Below are 24,574 nucleotides of genomic sequence, written 5' to 3'. Positions count from 1 at the left end.
CCCACATGCAGCAAAACTGCTCACATGAGGCAGGCCAGGATTCTGGTGTTCAGGACCCACAGTCTCACTGAGCACATGCACATCAGACTGTGGGAACAAAGGCCATTTTCCTATGAGACATGCACAGGAATTCACTAAAAACATCTCTTTGAACAGGGTGTTTATCATGAAGTCTGCTGCCTTCATTTTTCCTTCAGATGATAATATGTGATCTCAGTTCACAGCTCTTATGATAGGACTAGTCTCTCCTATTATTCTTAAAGTGGTGTGAGTCTAGAGAGAATTTCAATTCCACAATTACTTAAAGAAGCCCTAAGCTTGGGAATATTTTTTTACTGCATCTAATTATAATACATGTGCATCACAGCAGCCAAAAACTGGACTGCAAGTGACTTTAAGATGCAACTAATTGTGCATTTCTAAAGCCAAATGACAACTTGAAAAATACTAGAAAAGCCAACAATCTCTTATGTGGATGGCGCTTCTGAAAACATTCTCAAAATGCCATGAAAAACTCCATAGCAATTTCACAGCTACTTTTGTGACAGAGAACTCCTGGAGTTTTTATTAAGCAACCAGAAACCATATAAGAAAGCCGTAACAGCTTTTGCCAAGCTATTTGCTGCATACAAAATATCCATGGGTGAGGGCTCTGATACAGGTGAAGGAAACTGCTGTGGAAGTGTAAGTCTTGACCCTCTCCCACTATCCTAGTGGATAGATGCAGAAGCAGAGTTCACAAATGAGTGAATGCCCCAGGTTTTGAGCTGCATATTCCAAAAATATCTGAGTTCCTTTTGTAGTACCTAATCTCTGGTATTACTCAACACGTTATTACAGACAAAATATAAAAGCTTAAGGCTTCTGCAGTCATTAAGTGCTTTTAAAGTTGTCCTAGGTTATAATATTGGGGTGTATTCCATTACCACCTCGAGCTGCAATCCCTTTTTTTCCTTATCTTGTGACTCAGAGTTAAGTTATTTTAGCCACATGACTGATAAGATCACAGCATTCTATTGTGAGATGCTCCACCCAGCGGGTGGAGCCAAACGATGCCATCAAGAATATAAGCGGGGTTGTGCAGACAGCAAGGAGATCTCCTCTTCCAAGAGGAACAGCTGAGACCTTCTCTACACTGAGCCTCCAGAGGGAAACTACATCAGTCTACAGGATCACTGCTTGGACAGAACTATATCTGCTAACACCACCCTAGCCAGCAAGTGTCAGGTTGTATCTCTAACTCTGTCAGTGGTTCTTCTTTTGTGCTATTGTATGTATTTGGTTCTTTGTTCCCTTTTTCCTAATAAATTGTTTTTCTGACTTAGAGCCTCTCACTGGTTTTGCTTTTCAAACCAGGACAAAAGTATTTAAAAAATACTCTTAGAAAGCATGCACCCTCTTATTATGAAGGCATGTACATAATGATTATCTTCAGTCTAAGCTGCACCATTTCTGTGGCCTCATTTACATTACTCAAAGCTGTGTGCAGAGATTAACAGAATACTGCTAAAAATCAAACAAGCATTGCAAAAATAAGTCTCTGAGGTTAATGTGCTCAAATGAAAAATTCAGGCTCTGTGCACTAAGACCTACCTGAGAATTCATTATGTGTCTATTTGAAATAGTCAGAGATAAGTATGCACAAAGAAACTGGTGGTAAATCTCAGGCCAGCTGAAAATGCACTTCTCATTAGGCTTCTCCAGTGAGACCATGCTAACTTCATGCTGCAGAAGTTACTCCAGCTAAACTGGAGTTTACCTGCTGATACATCCTGATGGGAGAATCTTTCCCTATCCTGCCTCTAACATCACAGACATATGAGCAGGTTTATGAGCAGCTGCCTAATAGGGCCACGTGCATGTCAACTGCTGACAGCAAATAAATGACCTGTTCTCTGAGGGGAAAAAGGGAGAAATTCAACTGCAGACTTCAAGATCTGAAGCAGCCAGTGTGGAAGTCTGTAGGGCAGCAATGCATCCTGGAACAAGAATGTCTTAATACAGCTTGCACCAGGAAAGACAAAGGACATGGACTGTTATCTAAAAGGTCAGCATAAACTACTATGCACCCCTTTCAAGTACCAAATAAAATGGTGCATAATTTGCCTTTTCTCTAGTGTTCAAAACAACAACAACAACAACAAAAAAAACAAACTACCCAACCAACCAAACCAGGCAATAACAGAGATGAGCAAGAATTTTTCTTACTTTAGTAAATGAACTTCTACTCATTACTGCATTAATGATTTAATAAGACCATCAGAATGAAGCTCTTAGTGAGAAATAAATTTGAAATGTGATTAGTTCAGTGAAAAAGTTTACCATTTGTTCAGAAATGTGATTAGTTCAGTGAAAAAGTTTACCATTTGTTCAAAAAAATTATCTTTTAACAGTAATGCTTACCAGTTTTCTCTCAGAGTGACTACTGCTAATTTCAATTTGACACAGAAGCCTGGTCTCAGCAAAGCTGCCATTTATAAACCAACGCAGCTGAATGCTTGTAGAGTTGTCCCCAGTAACAGTTAACTTTTCTGGCGTTTTCGGATGAACTTAAAAATAAAGAAAAAACCTTCAGTTATAAGAAAAAAAACCCATTTACTATAGTTCAGAAAAATCTTATTTTAGAAGATCAGAGAGAATCAGAAGGATAAGTGTTTCAATCAGCAACTGGAAAACTGGTGCTGAGAAAGCACCTGCAAGCGCTCTCATTCCTAACTATCTTCTCAGCTATCAAATACGGAAACACATTTATTTTAGACTGAGTGTACTGCGCACATGATAAGGAGTTGAGACAAAGAAAAACATTTTTCCTCTTAACTGATTTTATCAAAAGAGCAAAACACCAGCTATTTCAGATGACCACAGGTGAAATTTACTCAACTTTACTCAACTTCTGTGAACTTTTTAAATTAGGACTTAAAATCTGCAGACTAGGACAAAGGAGGATTCCTAAATGACCCCACCCCAAAACTTCCTTCACATAATTTTTCAATAAAATTCAGTACTAACATTCACAGCTATCAGAGAAAAAAATATCTGTTGATGGATTTGGTCCAGATACCTTAAGGAAATATGTACTGTACTTTGGGAATTAAGTGGACAGTGTAGGAAAGAAAGAAAAGGAAACAAATAGGAAACAGCAGTATATCACCTGGGTGTGAAACAGCCCAGTTAACAATTAACAGAAACAAATTATGCTTTTCTCAACTCTGTCAATTTACTCTGACAATTCTAATCTAGGGCTAGTTGAACTAGGGCCTGGACAAAAAAAAAGTACTATCCTCACATTTAATTCAGTTTTTTGTGGAACAGCAGAATACTGTAACCAGTAGGAATCCCTGAAAGCTCAGCTGTGACTGTGACGGAGAAAAGGGTGGTGCAGGCAGTGCTACTGAGGTGGTCATCTTCCTTTCCTTTTTCAAACTGAAGGTCTAAATGAGAGAAGTTTCTTCTTTCTCCAAACCCTAACAGCAGATGATCATGGCTATTACCAATAGCATGCATTAGTCCTGATATTACCTTCTGTCTTTTTATGTTATTTTTTTATGCTCCAAATCCTCCTGCTGTAAAATTGTGTCATATTTTGCCCTATGTGTAGACACTGAAGTACAGGGTCATTTACATACAAGTTCATAAAGTTACACCTAAATATTAATTGTTGATGTGTAATAGAATATGGAGAAAAACATAAACTTGCTCAGAGAAGCTGTGGCTGCCTCATCACTGGAAGTGCTCAAGGCAAGGTTGGATAGGGCCCTGAGCAACCTGATCCAGTGCATGGCATCCCTTTCCATGGCAGGAAGTGGGGCATGGGGAGTGTGTGTGCTGTACTGGAACTAAATGATTCTTGAGCACCCTTCCAACCCCAGACACTCTGGGATTCCATGATAAACAGCAGCTGTCTAATTATTAGATCACATATTAGCATTTATCACATAGCAGGCTGTCCAAAACAGCAGCACTGCTGTTGAGAACTGGCATCTGCCTGTACAGTTCATCACTGCCTCAAGACATGCCCTGAGTAGTTTTCAATTTAAATTATTGAATATGGCAATAATCTAGTGACAATTAAGGAAAATAATGAAAAGCATACCATGTCAGAGCTCTTCAAAACCAAAACTAACAAACAGCACGTAGGAAACATCTTTTTCCCATTGTAAGTCATAAGCCTTACCTCTTTTAGTTATATCAACCAAAAGAGATGACTGTGCTTGCCCAATAGGATTGGAGACACCTAATATGAAATCATAGGTTTTTTGATCAGGCAGTACTGGAAAGCCACAAACATGGTCTCTGTTCACTTCATTGACTTCGCATGAAACATTTTTACCAGATGTTCTACAAAGTAAAGAGGGGAAGGAAAAGTTTAATTTTTGAGTAAGTTCATTCCTAGCAACACTCAGAAGTCCAGACAGAAAACATGGTACAGAATGATGGGTTCAGTTCACATGGCTTACAGAATGATTTGATTGCAGAGGCATAGCTAACACCACAACGTTAAAGTGGCATCAGTCATGACCTGCCCTGTTCTCATGTGAAACTCTCCTCTTCCACTAGCATAACATTTCCATTCTCTCACTTCTCAAAAGCCTGGAAAACAGGTAGATCCTGAAAAACCACCTTGCAAGTCACAGCTAAGATTCTGATTTAATGCATCTTTGTTCAGATCAGCATACATTTGCATTTAAAGAATTTTCTTAATTGCTTTGTGAACTAGTGAGATGCTACACACACTGTCTTTCTATAAGCCCTGTCAAATTTGAACTCAGGTTTGTTACACGGAATATATCCACTAGTCCTAACTGTCTTTTGATCAAAAGCAGGAGAGGCAGTCTGGTAACAGCCAAGAATAGTGGTGCATCTTTAGGGATAAAATCTAAATTGTCTATCTGTATGTAGGTAAATGTATGTTTTAATTACAATCTGTGTAAGCCTCTCATTCAGTAGCACAAGTTTAACTAACGTCTTCTTCTTTCAGGCATTTTTACTGTGTTCTAGCTGAGCTCTGAGTTCAGTGTAGGCTGACAGTAAGGATGAGAGTATTTATCCTGAAATGCATCATATTAATCTCACAGATTTGGGCTGAGCAAAACACGACAGGACAACATTCTTACTTATAAGATGAATATGCGGCAATCAGTGTCTAAAATGCCTTTCCTGTGAATATCTGCCCTGTTTTGTCCACCTCTGCACCCTACCCAGTGGCTTTTTAGCACTGGCACTCTAGATGACATCTGTGACTGCAACTCAAACCTCATTGCCTCCAGTATGCTTCTAAACCACGATGAGATTCCATTTCTCATCATTTTGTGTGACTCAGGCCTCTCCTGGCTTCTTTCCCTGACTGCTCCTTTGGAATGACATGAGAGCCTCCTCTCACCATAGGAAATTTTGTTAACTCCTCACTAACTTCTAATCACAACCACCAGGGAAGTGGTTGCACTTCGCAAGTGCTATTCTAATATTTCTTCTTTTTTAATGCTTTACATGGCCTAGCCTAAAAGACTATGTAGTAGGATACTACCTGACTGCTTCTTCCTTTGGGTGAAACCTGGGTTATTTGTCCTTTTCAATGTTTTATTGATAACATTTACTCTGCTTGCTCCAACTCTTTAACAGTGGGAGAACAGATGGAGGCTAACAGCCATTTTCCCTAGTGGCATTTGGCCCTACTACCTGTCTTACAATTGTTTCTCAGTGAACTTCTGTCATTCTGCTTAGCAGAAGCTCAGTAAATGTCTGAAATGATCTGACCCAGGTTTCATACAAAAAAATTAAAAATTAGTGAATGACTCCTACTATTTCCCTGTATTTTCATACTGTCCTTGTATACATGTTGGCAGCAGCCTGATACACTAAGCCCTTGATCTGATTGTGGGTTCATAATGGCATAAACCTTAGGGAAAGTTATCCTTAATTCCCATTGTAATTTTGCAGGGCTAGACCAGGGTTTTCCAAATTTAGTTTAGGTACAGCTTGCTAAAACTCTTGGAAAGTATTTTAGGCTCTAAGCAATCACATTTAAATAGGTATGGTGAAGTAAGTCCCAGGCAGCAATGGAGGTATTCCAGTTGTATCCTTTTATTAATTGTAGTGCTGGTTAATTTTACCTTTCAAATAAACTGTATCTTGTTCTTCGTTCTCCATATAGTCCACTGGGCCTGCCCGGTTTCCAGGTGCATTTTATTATCAGAAAGTTGGGTGTTTCACAGATGAGGTTTTGGGGAGTATCAGGAGCATCTGTAGCATGAAAGGAAACCAAAACTGTTAGCTGAGGTTTTGCCATCCTAGTGTGACATTTGGGTTACTGGCTTCCTCAAAGCATTGCTCTTTTGTTTTGCTGGGTCTAGATTGCATGCTTCAAAAATACATGGCAACAGCTACACCCCAACCACAGAAGTAATATGCTTTAAAGAAATTACAATAAAAGAGATGGATAATTATCAGCCCCATCTGACTAACATTTGACTCTAGAATTCTAAGTGGGTGGGTAATCTGACAAATCTCATGCAAACATGTTCACAAGCTCCAGGCTCTGACCTGGAAGTGTTTCACTGAAACTCTGCCAAGAGTTTTCTGAAATTCTGAGCATCAGTTCAGCCACTGAGCAATGCAGGAATGCTGTGAGCTGTGCATCACATTTTCTAACATGCCAGCCCCACCAGTGCTTTGAATTCTCCAAACAAGTCGTGTCAAGAAAATAGTCCCTTTAGCATGAATTCCACACTGAATTTGAAAATTAAAGCAAGCCCTGAATGGCTCATCCTCTTCACCATGTCTTTGGAAGTGTCTATCTTTTCCTTTTAAGTCTTGTTTGTGTCCATACTAGAGCAGCAGTGAGTGCCTTGCTGGAAAAGATGGGCAGTGCTCCCAACAGAGATTAACCATGCCAATGTGAAACTAGGCAGAGCACTTATTTCAGGTCTTGTACACTTGAGGTGTATGAAACTGGAAAAGTGTATGCCAAAGGTAGAGCAACAATATCCACATTGAGATATATCCCCTTCTCTCTGCCCTAGAGAAGGGGAAATAACAAACAAGGCAACAGCAGCAGACTTAGTTCAGATTATGAGCAGCAAGCTAGAAAAGAACACCTGTTTTGCTAGACCTAGGCTTAACCAAAGTCTTATGTATACATATTTACTTTCTTCACCTTTTCTTCCCCTTACCAGCAAGAGGACCATAACAAGACCTCTCCCTACTAAGCAGGTACTACAAGAAGTAATACTGATAAAAAACAGATTTTGCATCCCATTTGTTAAAAAAAAAAAAAAATGTGAAGGAAAAACCTAAGGGATTGTCACAGATTTCATTCTTGAAGCATTGACTTATTTACCTAGAAGATTTTCCCACAAAAGCAAATTTCGCACGAGTAACATTAAAATGGTATCACTGAGAAGTAATAAGAGGCTGAATTCTATTTTGCATTTCCTAGTGAACCCCTAACAGACCAAGTCAATGACAAAATGCACAGGCTGAAGATCAGAACACATTTTCAAAGTTATTCCAGTTTCTCCTGTCCTTTTCCTCAACTCCAAGGACCTTAAATTCAAAGGCAGGGGGAATGGGATTCTAATGACAAACTATTGGAAGACAACAACTCTCAAATTTCCTGTGAGAAAAAAAACAAAAGGCTTTAATGTGACCAATTATGGGGAAGAAGAATGAGGTTAAGTCATGACATTAAATCATGACATTAAGTCATGACTTAAATGACACTAAGTCATTTAATAGGTATCTGTTTCTGGAACATATGTCTGAGCCTTACATGGTCTGTTATTTCACATTCTTCTGTAGCATGTTCTTCTGTAGTATGTTTTAATATTCCTTGTTACAAGTTTCTAATGGTTCATTCTATGTACCCCATTTGGTTTCCCTAATGGTTCAGTCCTGAGTTGTTTACCACAGTTTTCCCTGTCAAAATGTATGTCAATCTACCTGTCTGTCTCCCTGTATACCTCCCTTGTTCCCTTGTCTTACCCCTGTCTGTCAAAGATAGCACAGTCCTTTGGTTCTGGAGTGTTCCCAGTCTCTCATCCCTTCCTGGTAGCAGAATTGGGTTGTGAGGTTTGCTTCCTCCCCATGTTGGTTTCTACTGGGGAGCCCTTACCCTGCACCCCTCCCCTAATGCACCCCTATTGCTCACAGGTTGTGTCCTCCCCGTGTTCCCTCTGCCCTTTAAAAATCCCTTCATGATTCGCTTTGTCACTTGCTCTGCCCCCCTTGGAGATTAAATCTTTGCAGACTCAGCCAAGTGTCCTTCCCTTATTCCTCTGCCTCAGTTTCCTCGTGCTCTGTGCCTCTGCTGTGCTCCCCACGCCGCAGCGATCACCAACACCCGCACCAGTCTGGGCAGAAACTCGGGGCTGGCCACTCAGGTGTTTGCCCTCCGGCCACAAGCAGGACAGCGAGCCAGAGAACCTCCCTCCCGTGGCCACTGAGAGCCAGACACAGATACATAGCGAGCCAGTATCTTTAAAGAAAACACTAAAAAGATGTTTTAGAAGGATGCCTAGGAAAGAGGAATTACTGCCTAGCTTCCTTTGCTGTAGTTAGCTCCCAAGGAACTTCTGCCCTGGATAAGCATCTGCTGTTGCTCCAAGTTTAACTGCTGTCTTCACTTGACTGATTGGTAAATTACTGTTTGCACGTACAGTTCTTCTCTTACTCTCATCTAGTCATGGACTATACTAGAACAGATATAAACATAAACTGATAGAGACAGAGACAGGGGTTGAATATTCATATGGCAATAAACTACTTGGCATTCCAGATTATGAAAAAGTACCTTAGAACCAATGAGAGAAGCACTGGGGCAGGTTCTAATGAGGTACTTTCTCATCCTTCCAGACTTAGTGACTCTGTGAGCCGACCTTTCCACAGTGAAATCAAACAAGCACAATCCCCAGTTCAACTTCCAAACTTTTTTCCCCAGGAGGGAAAAAAAAATAGTATTTTTTTCCTAGCAGACCAAAACGATTTTGATTTTCCTAAGGTTAGTAAACATGATACATACATCCTACAAACACGACACTTCCTTCGTATCCATTTTCGAGTCTGCAGACTACATTCGTTCCGCTGGTATTTGAAACGCTGGCATTTAGCACTCTGATGGCATGGCTTCGACGGCTCAGTTGGATCATTGTATAGGATTTTGATCCATAAGTCATATTTGTTATGTGTTGATCTTCTTCATGGACACAACAAAATGTCAAATCTGAACCTACTGCCACCACAGGGTCCAGAGGAAACACTCCACTTCCACCAGGCTCGGTGTCTTTTCCTAGCAGAAAAAGAAGAAAACAAACAAAAAACCAAACAAGAAACCTCATATGAACAATGTGCTATAAACATGGTGCTGATCAGCTAAAATGTGAATGAGGAACACAACAACGCATACAAACAAATATTTGCTAGGTTTCATTAAGTAGTGATTGTGTTATTTCTCTAATAAAAAAAAAAAACAGTCTCAAATGCAGTAGCCCATCACCGCCTAATGCTCTTCCTCTGACTTAGGCTTAATTCTTATACAGGAAGAAAAGTCCATGTGGTTGCAAGGGAACAAACATACCAGGGATCATTTCTGCTGGACTCCAGTCACTCCAATCCTTGGGGCCAACAAACTGTGTTGCATTAATGTAACAGCGAATCTTCACATAGTGTGATGTGCACTCCAGAGGCATATCTGATGTCCAGTTCCAAGAAAGAATGATGTCTTCATGAGTCAGTTTTGAGTAGTAAGTAACCTGCAGAAGTTTTGCACCAAGAAATCAACCAAGACAGAGCTTATGAACACATGTTAGTAATGACATATAATCTCCAAAGTTTCAACAGAATGGCAAGTTAGGTGAAGTAAATAATAAAATTCTCATTGATTATTGGAGTGTCCTACCTAACTTTTAGTTGTGCTATGAATTTATCTGGACGAAAGTTTAAGTTGCTAAACAGACCACCAGCCAGATAGACTGTCAGCCAGTAATACTAGAGGGCAGATATTTGAGGGAGAGCAGGAGGATTCCCAAGCATTTAAAGAGGTATACTGCACCCTGGGACTCTCATAGGCAGTGAAATGTTCCAACTTCTCAAAAATAAAACTTTTCTAATATTAGTCCCAGGCTGCACATTTCATCTTTTCTCCATTAGTAAAATTTATAGGACAGAGCTACAAACTAGTCTGGAAGAACCTCTGGTTACAAAAAAAGAAAAAAGCAAGCTGAGCATTCAGAGATGATCAAAACTGGAGACACTGTTGGAGATATAGAGACCATGGTGTAAAGTATCTGCCATATTCATAAGTTCTAATTCCAGAGTCCCTGTACCAGAAAAAAAAAAAACAAAACCAAACTGCTGTGACTAAGTACCAACAGTACAGTAGCCAGTGTTCTTCTAACTGTGAAATTTAACAAAAAGTTACCTGCCAAAAGCATGATTACACTCAGGTCCTGCAAAGCTCTACTATCTTTCATCATTCCCAGTTTTTTAAAGTGACCTCTCAGAACATAACAAAGGCAAAAACTGTGCATATATTTTTCATAAAAAAAGAAAGGTACTTACTTGTGTGACTACTTCCATAGCTTCTTTTCGGAGTATCTGAATTTCCCAAAGGGCATCCAGTCCATATGGGAAGATTGATCCATTATCACTCCACTTCAGATTTAATGTGGAAGTTGGAAAGTCAGGCTTTAAACTAAGAATGTGTGGAGTGACAGGAACAAAGGCTTGAAAAAGATCGGGGGGAAAAAAGCCATATTCAGGTCATTAGTCAGCAGCACCAGCCCTACAGATGTTTAACAGCCATATCTCTCTGCTCTGAACTGGCTAGTAGCCATACAAGCATGTAACTCAACCTCTGTAATTAGAACAAGGCTCTGTGTCTACTTGAGCATGAGAGTTCTCAGGAAAGCAAGGTGCTGATGAATCATCAGGTAGCATTTTCTTTTAATACCTCAGCATGTAGATGGGCAAATAACTGATTGTGAATATGACTCTTCAGGGAAGATATCCCATCTTTCCCAACCTTCCTTCAATATCACAGTGATAAAGGAAATATGGTGGCAGTCTTTGAAGTGTGCATGAGAACTCTTCTAGGGAGAATGGGAGAAGAATGGGAGAAGAAACACTCCCAAAAGAAGAAGCATGTTTTGGAGACCAGTAGGGAAGTGGGGACTTGCAACAAAAGGGAGAGTGGCGAGGAAGGAAACCAGAAGTACACGATGGAAGACGCTTACATGAGGTTCTGAAGATCACAGGGAAAGTGATTTTAAGCCACAAAAAGTATTAAGGGCACAAGGTCCTGACAGAGACAAGACAGGGAGATTAAACAGAAGCATCTCTTCTACAAATGTGTTGTGGTGAAGCAAGAGATTGAGAAAACAGAGAAGAACCTTGGTAGTACAAGGATTATGGGGGTTCATTGGGCCTTATGTAAGCTAAAACATTTAAAAATATGTGTGATACATACAACTTTAGTCCTGACCAAGGAGCTGAGAACTTGCAAAGTGTTCAGCACAATCAATACACTGCCCACAATAACCTGTGATGAACCTGAGAGGCTTATCATGTTAATCAAATATTTTTGATTTGCGTTTTGTGTAAGTTCTTGAGCTGCTCTTGACTGGAAACAGAATCATGGATAAGAAGTGTTACTGACATGAAAATTTGACTACATTGAAGGAGTAAGCAGGCAAACCAAAGGCAAAAACTAGACCAAGCATGATAGATTGTATCACTGCCATCTTCTGTTTACAACTTCCTTCTTTGCCTGGAAGGAATTGGGAAAAAGTCTAATTTACTTATGTATGAAGATTAGGAATTTGTTTACAAATGCTTCCTAACTAGGACTAAAAAGGGAGAAGAGTGAGTGATGTATCGTTGTATTTTGTTTCCCTTCTCACATTCTGCCTTTGATTTTTTCTGCTATGGACTATGGGTAAGAGGAGTATTCTTTCTTTTGAAGGGTTAGAGAAAACGATATGTGATATATGGAAGCTTCTCATGGAGCCAGAATATCAACATTCTATAGACAGGAATGTTGCCAAAGAAACCTGCAAGCATACACATCTGAAGCGTGTATACAGAGTATAAAAGCCTTAGGTACACACATATGACCTGATACTTACGGATGTCTTTCTGGTGAATTACAAATTCTTTGGTAGGAAAAGCAGTTCCAGAGCTTTTGATTGTCACTGTGATGGAGCTCTCTGGGACTGGAATCTCAGCCCTTCTCTCCTTAGTTTTAAAACACACTTGAGGGGTAAGGTCACTAAAAAGACAGAGAGGATTAAGCAGTTATTTCAGCTCATAGGAAGCTAAGGCAAGTTAAGTCCTATTATTGCACACTAATAAAACACAAATTCTCTGTAATAAACATAAAGCTCCATATCAAGTTTGTGAAGGAGTGAGACTTGCTTGGGCTTTGGTTAGTATCAGATTAATGGCATTCCCTCATCTTTCAAGTCACTTTTATCATAGTGGTTGGTTGTGCACTGGCTGCATAATGCAACCAACTAGTTGTTAAGAGAACACTTCAAAGTGTTCAAAGCGAAAACCTCGCTCTTTAACCAAAACTATAGAATCGTTAAGGTTGGGAAAAACCTTTAAGGTCATCAATGCAACTGTTAACCTAGCACAAGCACCATGTTCACCATTCAACCATGTTCTTAAGTGGTTTTTAACACTTGCAGGAATGCTGACTCCACCAGTTCCCTGAGCAGACAATCCTTTACAACCCTTTTCGTGAAAAAAAAATTCTTACTATCTAATTAAACTTGAGGACAACAAAAGACATGTTTCTGAAACCTAGTCACCATGAATCAACATTTCAAATTAAGAAAAACAAAGAACCTCAAACCAAACCAAGTAGCATTGTCCCCTCCCTTCATGTTTCCTGACTCACTCTCCCTCCATTTCTTTTCAAAGTGAGGGGACAAGGGTTGAAAGAGGAGGATTACCACCTGTGTCCACATCTAAGAACAAATCTTTTAGCTCCCTTCTGCTACTCAGCTCATAGGGAAAGAGCAGAGAGCAGGGCAAAGGATTCCTAAGATCCCAGGTGAAAATGTAGCCTGTGCTTAATGTTTGTGCAGTGCTCAACACAATGTGATCTGGCTTTTGTCTTGAAGATATATACAGGAAACAATAATGGACGGGTCAAGTCCCTTTGCTCATTATCACTGATATGCAACTAGAAAGGCAGAAAGTTTGGAAAAATCCAGACCTTCCTCTTGGGGGAATGACGGCAGGAAGGAAAGCAGAGAAAACAATGCCAGACTTCCTGCTGAGGGACTGTTACTCACTTATGAACTGGAACAGGACCCTGGAGCTCCCATCAGCTGGAGTCAAGAGCTTGGGTTGAGCTCTTAAGATTCATACAAGACTCTGGGCTAGCAAAGGCCAGCTGAGACTTGAGTGCTCAGAAAGGCTGTTCCTTTTTGGTACTGAGATATTATTAGAGGATGTTTGGGCAACTGAAAAACAAAACCTCTCTCCCTCAGGGATGTCTGCACCAAGCTCATCTCAGACTTTCTGCTTCAGGGACCTCAGCCTGTCTTGCCTTGCTAAGGAGAAACAGCAGCAGCCACATGATTGTTCCTGTTCAGAGGGAGTACTTCATGAACTCTGCACTTCTGAACTCTGGCCACAGAGTCATATATATGCTGTTTTTAAATAGAAATGATAGCTAGCAATGCAGCAGGAATAATGAGACACAGAAAATCAAGCATGTAGGTGGACTAAGTGCAGCCAAGCCCTGGGACCCCAAGGAAAAGTCTGGGCTGTCTGCAGAATTTACAGGAAAAAAAAAAAAAAAAAGACAGTACAAATATCTGGACTGGGGGCAGGATCAAGATGCAGAATGGATTTGAATTCATCCCTAGCATATGATAAGCATTTGGCAGACCCACAGCATGGGGAATTGAACATGTAGTTCTCATTAATGAAAAAAAAAAAAACCACACAGAAGATAAAAGATTTTTTAAACTTTTCTCAAAATTCTTAACTTGCATCCACTTCAGAAAAGCTGTTTCAATTACGAAATAATTTTTATCTTTTCTCTAATACAGCTTAAAATTTATAAAGGTTCTAAAGCAGTTGCTGAGAGATTGTTCATGTTTTTCCACACAAAATCCACATGAATCTCAATACTTGTGTCATATATTCTACTGCTTTGGCCCACAACATCAGGATTCACTGCTTCCAACTCTCATTTCCTTTTGGACTGAACCTGTTTTGAAGATATCCCTCATGAAAACTCTGAGCAAGGGATAGGCAGACACACAGAGAAGTCTGAAAAAACAAGAGCATCTTCCAGTCCTTTGAAAGCAGCAAGCAGATTTTGGCAGGCAAATTATTAGCATGGAACGGCTTTGCCAGAAACCCTGCCATTGCCTGAGCTAACAGGGCCTAGGGGAAGCACCACCCAAGGAAAACTGGTGGGGAGATGCTGGGAAACAACAGCATCACAATTTCCATGGGCAGTGTCTGAGGAAAAACTGTACCTTCATCACAATTTGGTATTTTTTAACCAGGTATGTGGACAGACTTACTTGGTAGTGTAGCAAAAGTCAGTTTGTCCGTGTCTTCTTCTAGAAGAGACATCCCAAATGCAGAGCATTTTGTGTAAATTGTGCGTTACACATTTCAAATTCTGGGGGTCCCCTGGAGAGACTGAAATTGTATAAGAAATACAGTAAAAAACTGCAGGTCAAAAATGAGCAACTGTAAAACAACTGCTATTTTCCACATCTGTAGCCATACTTCTTAAATGCTTATTGCATGCATGTCTGACTAGTATTTTAAAACTGTTTAATGACTTGTGTGCCTGATTAGACAGCCACAGACTCACAGACTTGTAGAAGTACCTGAAATCTGGATTTATACTCATGCATATAACAGAGGCAGCTGCCTCTTTCCACAATACCCATTCCTTGCCTGGCCTAATAAGCAGGCTTTGGGCCAATGGCAACACCATAAGCTTTGATTTTAACCTAATGAGTTTTATGGCCTCCTCCATGTCAGACATGGAGGGCAATTAATGACAGAAGGATAGTTAATGATAATCTGTGAAATGGTTGAAGAGAGCCAACATATACAGCAAAAAGGTTTTAATGCAGACATTTACACCAACACCTATGCAGATTATCAGTGGTACTATGAAGAATTTCACACCCAGATTTGCACTGGTTTGCAAGATGCTGCTGGGAGCTGGTAGAAAGCAGAGTCCAGGCCTGTCACTGCCTCCATCCCTGGGATGGTGTGGGGCCACAGAGGTGACGGGTTTTAACATACATATAATAGGAAAGCAATGCAATTACAAGATACAGAAGCTACACAGAAAAAGCAGTTAGTGAATTACATTGCAATAAACTTACCTATCTCTTGGCTATACATTAAGCTTCTTAAGCATAAAACAGCTAGTGCTAAAAGGCAGCGGAGGCTTGAGTTCTTCCACATTCTTCTACTGTTTAAGAATAGCAGCTTTAAGCAGGAGTAAACGTCATCTTCAAAAAAGCTGGTCAGTTCTAAAATTAAATACAGAAATAATAATTAAAAAAAAGACCAAAGTTTTAAATTCTGGACCTGGTATGCCACAAATGCCACTTTTTGTTCCATACACTTTTCTTCTTCAGTAATGTTCCCAGGCTTAGCAACTCCTTTCCTTCATCTGGCAAACATCTTCTCTGTTACAATAAATCCTTGATTCATGCATTTTCTCCAACACATTTCCTCAAGAGTCACAGACATATAAAACTCTACAGTTCATAGGTACTCTTCAGAACTACCTAATATCAGAATAGAACAGACATGGCAAAGTGTTCTCCTATGATAAGCCTCTTCACCTTAGATGAAATGCCATATCTACAAAGGATATTGTAAACCATGAACAGGGAATGTCCTCTGATTAAATTATGCATTTAAAACCAACACACCATCTGTTTTCTTTTCTCTGCTCAGTTCTCAAAAAGCTGTGATTCAAAGCTATAGGATGCCCAAGACATTGCAGAACCAGACCTGATCACCCAAGATCACTGGTTCAATCTAGTGTTAACTAATAACCCCTGGAGGAAAAATAATGGAGAAAAAAAAGTGAGCCATTTCTTTATAAAAAAATACTTCTTCCTGCAGCTACTGACGTTAGAGTAAAAACTTATCTGGAATATTATGTTTAATGTTTTCATTGAAGATTTAACAAGTTTCTTGTTTTAAAAAGAGAAGGTTAGCTGGTCAGCAGGATCCTGGGAACACAGTTCCATGCACACATCAAACTGTCACATTTTGTTCTCAAAAGGGAAAAACTGAAGGAAAACCTTTCCAAAAGCACTGTCCTGGTGCACGGTTTTTCCCTGCTACCTGAAATCTGTGAAGACATAAGCACCGTTCCAGAGACCATAGCTCTCATATAGCCAGAGGTCTTCTCAACAACCAACAGCAGGAGCTGGGTCATTTTCATGTTAGAAATGACCAAGTCTACCTGTTCTACAGAGCAGCTTTGTTCCCATTTTGTCCAGGATTCTATTTTGAAAGGCTCCTGACCTTGACTCAGAAATACCTTCCAAAGCCAGATGAATATCATCAGAACAACAAACTTTGTCTAGAAGTAATATTTAAAATCCTTTACTCTGAAGTTCCCTGTGCCACCAGGTCTGTGCTTCCTCAACCCATGTATTTTTATTAGCTTGGTTTTTTGTTTGCTTTTTTTAAGGAATCTTCTCTTAGGGGGCAGCTGGAAAAGCGTGAAATGCTCTTCTGTCCGTTACCAATCAGCCCTGTGTGAGGAAAAACACAACAGCACTATGCCAAATAATCCAGAGCTCCTCACAAAAAGCCATTTCTCTTCTTTCTCTTGGTCTGCAATAACCGGGTTGAAGGAACAGTCCAGGCAGCACAAGAGATGAGAGAAATACTATTGTCAAGATCACTGTTACATACGGAAGGGTACCCATAAAACTTAGTAATTATGTTAATTTCAGCGTGTTCTCAAATCACTTCAAAACCTCACAAAACACATACTAATTTAAGCTACACTGCCCCCAAAGAGTGTTTTTCATATATTCCTTATTTGTAATATCCATGCTGTTGTTAGATGCCAAATCAGGAGCAAAGGTTGACAAATCCAGGTAAAGATGAATCAAGAACCAACCAGCACATAAAATATATAATCTCTGTGCAAAATTCCCCCTCTGCATTCTGGTGTATCTCAGGCTACTCATATTCTATTTCTCTGCTATTAATGAAAATATGGGATGCTATCTCCATGTTTAAACTTTGCTCAAAAAGCTCTAACTTCATAACCAGCATGAAAACCACTCAGACAAACCTGGGAGTTACATTAATAAAATGACTGATTTCTATTTCAGTCTGTGTAAATTTTATCTGTTTCTGAGGACTTCTTCAAAGGCTATTTCTGGTTTGCAGAAAAGTCCAAACCCAAAATTTCAAACTCCATAGCACAATCGACAGTCGTCTATCAGCTGGCAAAGTCAAGGAAAGATTATGGCAAAGTCAAGTGAAGATTGAAAGGCACTGATGCCACTTGAAGAAGAGAGAACTGAGCTGTGATGTTAATTAAATCCCAAGCTTCTCATATTAATCCCAAGTCTCTAAACACATTATCTTTGTAGATATCTGCAAAACCTGCTTGGTGACGCCAGGTTTATGAGGTAGATTCAGCAACTACATGTGTGTGTGCGTGTGTGTGTGTTTTAAGAAAATCTGTTTTTCTGCACCTCTTTCAACACGTAGCTCACTGAGTTGTCCTCCTACTGCAGAAGTTTTAAGAGTAACATCATAGCAGCTCATTACAAGAAATCTGAGTCATACCAACTTCTCCTAACTCAAGCAGTTTTAATTTCAATTTCAGAGTCAGGCACAGAAGTAAACCTATGTAGTCTCCTGCAGGGTAAGATGAGTCTTGTAAACCACAACTTTTGTAACAAGAATGGACTCCCTAGTTCTTTTTCACATTTTATAACTTGCTGAAAAGTTCGCAATTAGAAGCCTCATGTCACATAATTAAATGCCATTAGTCAGGAGAAAAGATTTCCATTTATAGGCTTGTTTTAATTATAAAGTTACAAAATAATTGTCAGAAGAAGGTAAAACCTTGACCATGGTTGCCTGGAGTGCAACAGAGCAGTTGTTACTAAATATAAATGTCCTTATACTACAGGTCTTTGTTTTTAAAAACAGTATGAAGGGTGTTACATCCATTGTCTCCACCAGAAAAAGCCACTGGAACTAAACCACTTTTAACAGTTGTCCATCTTAAAAAATAGCACATCCCATAACCATTTCATTTCCTTGGGCAATATATTCATGTCACTTAACTGGCACTATCATCAGCATTCCAAATGTGCTCCACAACTATCTCCTGCTCCATTTTAAGCACATTACTTTGTCCTATCTCCAGCAGACAAAGAACAGTTTATCCTCTGCCTCTGCAGCAACCTCTTACATACAAGATGACTGATATCACATCTCTAATAGCACCTCCCTTAAAAACTCCTATTTTTTTCACCATTTCCCAGTCTTGGTTTTTACACTTCTGATCATTCCTGGAATAAACATTTCTCCATGAACCAGAGCTGCTGTACCCACAGTTTTGAAATCTCTCTGCCCTGAGGCCTGAGCATTATCAAGAACAATGAAGGAACTTTCCTAAGGCAAACCTATGTGTTTACACAGCCCATGCCATATTTGCTTTCTCCTACATTCAGACCATGTTGACTCAGTATCAGTGTGTGATCCAGCCTCAGATGCTTAAAAAGTTGCCATGTAGCTGTTTATTTAGTACTTCAGACTCTAATCTCATCCTCAAAAGGACTGCAAACCTCCTGACTGACTGTGAGTGTATTTGCACAGAAAATTCACCTTAAAGTCTTTGCCTGAAAGGTCTTTCACTTTTGAAATTTTAAAATCTGGAAAGAGCCTCCCATAAATCTATGCTAAGTAAAAAAAATGTGGGTGCATACAGAAAGCATTCACATGCAAATTCATGCCGTAACAACAGCAGGCTTGAACAACATGCTTCAGTGTAAACTGCCCTTTCTTTAAGAGCAGCTACTACAAGCAGGATTCCATAAGTGTTGGAAGGTACAGCACATGGGAATGCCCTGATTTCTGCCCTGGGCTTCATGTCAAGCTACCCTTGCGCCTGTGGTCAGAAAAAAATAAATTCTGAATTTCTTTTTACACAGATAAGGTAGCAAAAGAACAGATTCAGATTCTTGACCACTGAAGCCAGCAGTTGTTGGCCAATATTTAAAAGAGCTCAATAGTCATTATGGACTTTTAAATGACTTTTAAAGAGCAGTCAGTGCATCTAGTGATGATCATATAGATCAGAAAGGGAAAAGTATTCCAAGCCAATAATGGGAAAATATGTGAGGACAGCATTGCTTCAAAACCTTGTCAGCTGTAAAGAAGGTTAAAGGTTATGTGATAGAGAAAATGAGGGCAGCTAAGATATTACCAGTCTCTTTAGACTTAACCTCTTAAAGGGGAAAGCAGAAAATAACTGGTATGTCTCTGACTGTTTGTTATTACTTATTTCTTGGCTTAACTGGCTCTGGCTGTGTATCTTTTTTTTTTTTTTTTTTTTTTTAGCATAGCTGACCAAATGCTCAATTCTCTTAAAAAAAAAGAAAGTGTTTTCTTAGTCAGTTGTGACAGATCAGTTCTCTGAGCACAAAAGTTCTGCAAAGCTTTGCTGTACTTTTTAATTTTCTGGTCTCCGAATGTATTTCATTGTCAAGTGCTTGGAAACCACTTTGAAAACAAACAAACAAAACAGCTAAAGAAAAAAAAAATCAATAATCTTTCCAGCCTGCTTTCTGCCTGCAGCCTGATCTGACAGTCATAAGCCTCCAGATACGTTTTTTAAAAATATCTTTGAATTGAGGATTAGTTGCTGGAGTTTTTATAGATATACTTCTGCTTCAGATGCAGATATCTGAAAAGAAATGGTTAAAAAGTCAGCTTATACAGAAGGTTTAGGAAACTAAGTGGAGAGGTCTAGATGAAACCATGAAATAAGTAATAATATATGTAGTAAAAGCAAATGAAGAAGTGTCTTTGTCAATAAATTTTCTCAAGTTAAAATGTTTATTTTGCTTCCGCAGCTAAAGGTATCACAATAATTTACCACTAAATGGTTAATTAAAAGCTCTTAAGGAAAATTATTTCATAGCATACTACCAAAATATTCTACAGAATGATAAGAGGCTGCATTTCTGGCAATACTAGACAGCCATTATCCCAAATACAATCAGGCAGAAATACAGGTGCTAAGTATGTGCCTAGATCAAAGAAAACTTTCTCTGCACAGCAGGTGAAGAAAGATCATTTTACTTGTCTCTGCTGAAGGGTACTAATTCAGCCTTCAAAGTGAAAGAAAACACACTCACATCCAGGTAAAAATGCATCTATTGAGTTATGCATTCTACTGTTGCCAACTGAAAGCTTCCAAAAAAATTCCCCTGTCTGAAAAACCATGCCAGAAGTACACATTTCTGGGAAACCAAGCAAATGGCCAATACAGCTGACAGTAAAGGCAATGAACACAGAAAAAGAAGATGAACTTCCTTTCTTTAGCAAAGCTGATCCCACAGGCTTCAGTCTTTGACTTTAAAGCTAGCTTAGTAATAAAAAAAAATTAATAATATTTATTTGAGAGAGAGAGAACTTGGCTGTTTTTCAATAGAGTACATTCTTCCACCTCCTTGAAAAAATTTCCAAAGTTGAGAAAAAAATCTCTAGTAATTTAGATACAGGCTTTCCCTCTCTGTTTTATAACATGGCACTATTCCACATTATAAAAGATTTGCAGGACGTGAATCACCGAAACTTGTTTATAAACGGAGACTGAGTCCCATTTGGGAAACTGGCTTTCCCCAGTTCTAAGGAATTAATTAAAAAATTTGCTATTTTTTTTTTCTGAAACCTGATAAAATAATTCAAGTTTCCTATCTGCACCAAATGTCTTTTTCTTCTGCAGCAGAAGAAAAGAAAACAAAGACAGGGTGTTAATATATCATTCAGTGAATGTGCACGAATACACAAGGCCAAACTCACAGTCCTATGAGACATTTGTTTTGCTGGGGTCTTTTTCCTGTCAAGCATAAGAAGAAAAATTCCCTCCTCTCCTTCCTCTAGCTGCCAAACAGCAGCATCACCACTGAGATACTGCACTTAATCTTGCAGACACCCCAGCCTGCCTCTGCAAGGAGAAGTGAGAATTCAGGAGACCAGCTCAGTGCAAGGATCAACACTTCAGCATTTCATTTTCAAAGCTCCTGGTCTCAAGCACCACCTACAGACACAAGCATTTTAGCAAGAAATTTTACCAACAAAGGTAAAAGTGCACCCCAGATGGAATAAGTCACCTGTCTCAGCTTCTAAGGCAAATTTGCAACTGCACCTGCATTCCAGTATTTTTAGTTCTTTTTTTTGTTTGTTTGGGTTTTTTTTGTTTTGGTTTGGTTTGGTTTTTTTTTTTTTTTGTTTGGTTTTTTTTTGTGTTTGTTTTTCCTGATTCCAGGACTGTTAGACACTATGGAAATACAAATAAGCAAGCTGCAGACTGGGAAAGCTGCAGGGTGGGTACTGCCAGGTGGCGATTTGCAGGAGAAGAACTTTTTCTTGACAAGGACATGAGATAACAAATTCATGAACAAACGTCACAACTCAAGGATGATTTTACGAAAGCCTTTAGTACCTGTTGGAGAGCACAACACACACAGAGAACTGAGACCCTCAGAGCTTGCCTTTTGAAAGAAAGGAAAATATGTAGCAAAAGCAAATATCAAATACTTTGTATTTATACAATGTATACTATTTTGAGATGGATTTGGAAATTACAGTGGAATACTCCTTCATGAATTCAATGGAAAACTTGTAAACCAAAAAAAACCCACCTAACAAGAACAAAACAGAGACCATTGCGCAGAATACCCCTGCTGGGACTGATGACCTGGAGGGAAAAAAGTGATACTGAAGAGGTGGAGCAGTTAGACAGAAAGGGCAATAAAAAGCAAAGAAACACTGTAGGAACTGATATTTTTCTACCACAATCAAAAGGTAACTTATTAGGTGACTTTTCTTGTTTTTCAAGCAAAACACGCATTTTGGATACCTTGGCTTTTGCTCTCATTATGCCTATTTTCAATTAAACTGTATGCTAACTATAAAACTCTTAGTCCTACTAGAATAATTTTTTCACACATTGTTCAGTGTTCCTAGTATGAGATTTTTCAGAAGAATGAAGACACTTTCAAAGGAAAATTGGGTGTCTCACTCCTGATTTTGGAAGTCCTTGCTATATCAATTAGTCATCAAGAACATGTTTAAATACAAGCACATCAATGACTACTTAGGAGCACAACACTGCTCTCCAGATGGTAACAACAAAAAACAAACTCTCCTGAGAAACACAGTGAACCTTAATACTACCAAAAATAGACTAAATATGTTTTGGGATATTTGCAAGCCTGTTCATGATTTATTGTTGTTACATATTAGGACACTATTATTATAGATTACCCCTAGACCTTATTAGACATCAGAAGAGGCAATCTAGAAAGATCTGGACTCCAGTACAGTACAGACTTCACTCTGCAGCAATTTCCTCAGAAGGGTTTCTCCATCCAGATTCTGTGTTTCACCAAGTCTGTAAGGACTCAGTATGCGGAGATCTCACCTCCTCATCCTGATTTAAATGAACCTGATTGAAGTAACCTTTGACATTCAAAGGTTTCTACAAGGGAGAGGGGACTGACAACACATTACCAGATAAGCCCAGCTTCCTTAGGAAGTCAGCTCAAATTAACAAGCACAGATTCTTCTGCCATAAAGGTGCAGATGGAAAACACCTAATCATCTGAACAAAGAACAAAGCAAAGGGGTGAAGGTTAAGGGACGCCACTGGCCAATGAGAATTTTTGATCTTCTAGGTTATTGTGCTGTGCAGGAGAAGGAAACAGTTCAGAGTCACACACTTGTGTTTTAACCCATTCAAAAATTTTCTTGATACTTACTATAACTGGCAAATTAATATTGTATGGAGATGAAGGATGTACTTTAATAAATCTGATTCAGCTACACACATTTCCTGATATGCTTGAATTGGTGACCTCATGATCGACACTTCCTTGAATTCTTCTGCTTTGCAACACAGCATGGAATAAGTACAGTGAGCAAATGCACACAAGTCTGATTACTGAAAAAATACCTCTTATCATAACTCCAGTGGCTATCCACTATGCCTTTTCAATGCATAAGACAGGTGCAAAGCATAGAAAAAAAATGCATCTCACCTTTTTTTTTTTTTTCAGTACATAAACCAAGAATCCAATGAAAACACACAGAGAGGATTCCACTTCTCCAGTGTTTATTGCATTTTACTGAAGTATAACTAGAAGAAAACATAATCTAATTATTTCAAGGCACATTTCAGTTTTGGAGGATACTGTTAGCCACTCTGTAGTCCTCAAAACAGCACGTCTTCAGAGGAAAATGTCAATTGCCCACATTGTCAGCTGCACTTTACTCAATGTCAGGTTCAAGGGACAGACCACATCACTCAGTCTTTACAAAGACTGCAGAATAAAATTGCTTTTCCTTAAAGAGTCATGTTATCTGCATAATACTGTCCCTGCTGGTTCTCTTCAGCTCATACGCCCTTGTGAACTCACAAACATTTACCAAGTTGACCTTATTAAAGAGTTTATTTTCCTTTATCTGGAAATGTCCAAAAACTTATTTTGAACTATATGACCTTTAATCTTCTTTCCATCACAGGAAAAGCCTAATTAGTTTTATAAGAGAACACTGATAATTACTGAAGCAATTCCAAGTGTGTTTTTTTAAAAAACCGGCAATGACCCAAGGGTTGGAATCCTTCATTGTTTATAATAAAACCTGTGGTATTCAAATTATTTTTAAGGTACAAGGAACCAAATCCAAAGAAAGTCTGTCTTCACGTGTACAAAGAGCACTTGAATAGATCAAATGCTGAAATATAGCTTTCACATTAAATAATATATTGAGAATAAAGAGCAACAGTTATGCAATATCCTTTTACAGTGGATGTAAGGAATGAGAGTCACTTACGAGAAATAAATTGATTTTTTTTAACTAATCAAGGAAATGGGCAATTCCTGAAACTACAGATCTATATTTTCTGACAAATTCCTGTTGTACTAATCTTTATTGAGACTAAAGGCTTTCAAGACCTGCTGTAGTTCCTCTCTTAGTAAGTATCTGACAGATCACATGAAGACACACTGCAGCATGTTATCATGTATGACCATCCTTCCACTGGGATGGGGACTTTCTTCTCTGCTCTGCACACAAGTGGGCCCTCAATGCTGCCATTCCCCTTTCAATCTTGACAAAGGAGCATGGTTTACAATTTAGTAGGATATTATCAGAACAAGTCAGTCCATGTGTAATTACACAGCAGTTGTATTCCCTTCATTTACTTCCTTCACATGCTGTTTTAATTGTACTTTGTTCTCCCTACACTTTTTCACTTAGACATACATAAATGCATATCCCTCCTTTTAAGGTCGCAAAGTGT

General features: G+C 39.0%; 1 protein-coding gene across 3 annotated transcripts in view; it reads right to left on the bottom strand.

The window, feature by feature from the left end:
* The window catches only part of LIFR (LIF receptor subunit alpha), a 53,978-nt gene that overhangs the window by 18,769 nt on the left and 10,635 nt on the right, over nucleotides 1–24,574 (bottom strand). For all 3 annotated transcript variants that reach the window (XM_021551576.3, XM_077790527.1, XM_021551569.3), the window contains 9 exons: nucleotides 15,369–15,518; nucleotides 14,544–14,664; nucleotides 12,120–12,262; nucleotides 10,555–10,718; nucleotides 9,572–9,746; nucleotides 9,017–9,283; nucleotides 6,111–6,240; nucleotides 4,175–4,338; nucleotides 2,404–2,549 (listed from right to left, as the gene is read on the bottom strand). In XM_021551576.3, the coding sequence (XP_021407251.1) occupies nucleotides 2,404–2,549; nucleotides 4,175–4,338; nucleotides 6,111–6,240; nucleotides 9,017–9,283; nucleotides 9,572–9,746; nucleotides 10,555–10,718; nucleotides 12,120–12,262; nucleotides 14,544–14,664; nucleotides 15,369–15,450 (1,392 nt within the window). In that variant the 5' untranslated portion in view covers nucleotides 15,451–15,518. The remainder of the gene's footprint in view (nucleotides 1–2,403; nucleotides 2,550–4,174; nucleotides 4,339–6,110; nucleotides 6,241–9,016; nucleotides 9,284–9,571; nucleotides 9,747–10,554; nucleotides 10,719–12,119; nucleotides 12,263–14,543; nucleotides 14,665–15,368; nucleotides 15,519–24,574) is intronic.

This window comes from Lonchura striata, chromosome Z, assembly GCF_046129695.1.
Source record: "Lonchura striata isolate bLonStr1 chromosome Z, bLonStr1.mat, whole genome shotgun sequence".
Lineage (NCBI taxonomy): Eukaryota > Metazoa > Chordata > Aves > Passeriformes > Estrildidae > Lonchura > Lonchura striata.
Note: the sequence above shows the minus strand (reverse complement) of the source record. Positions and strands in the feature narration are given on the sequence as shown.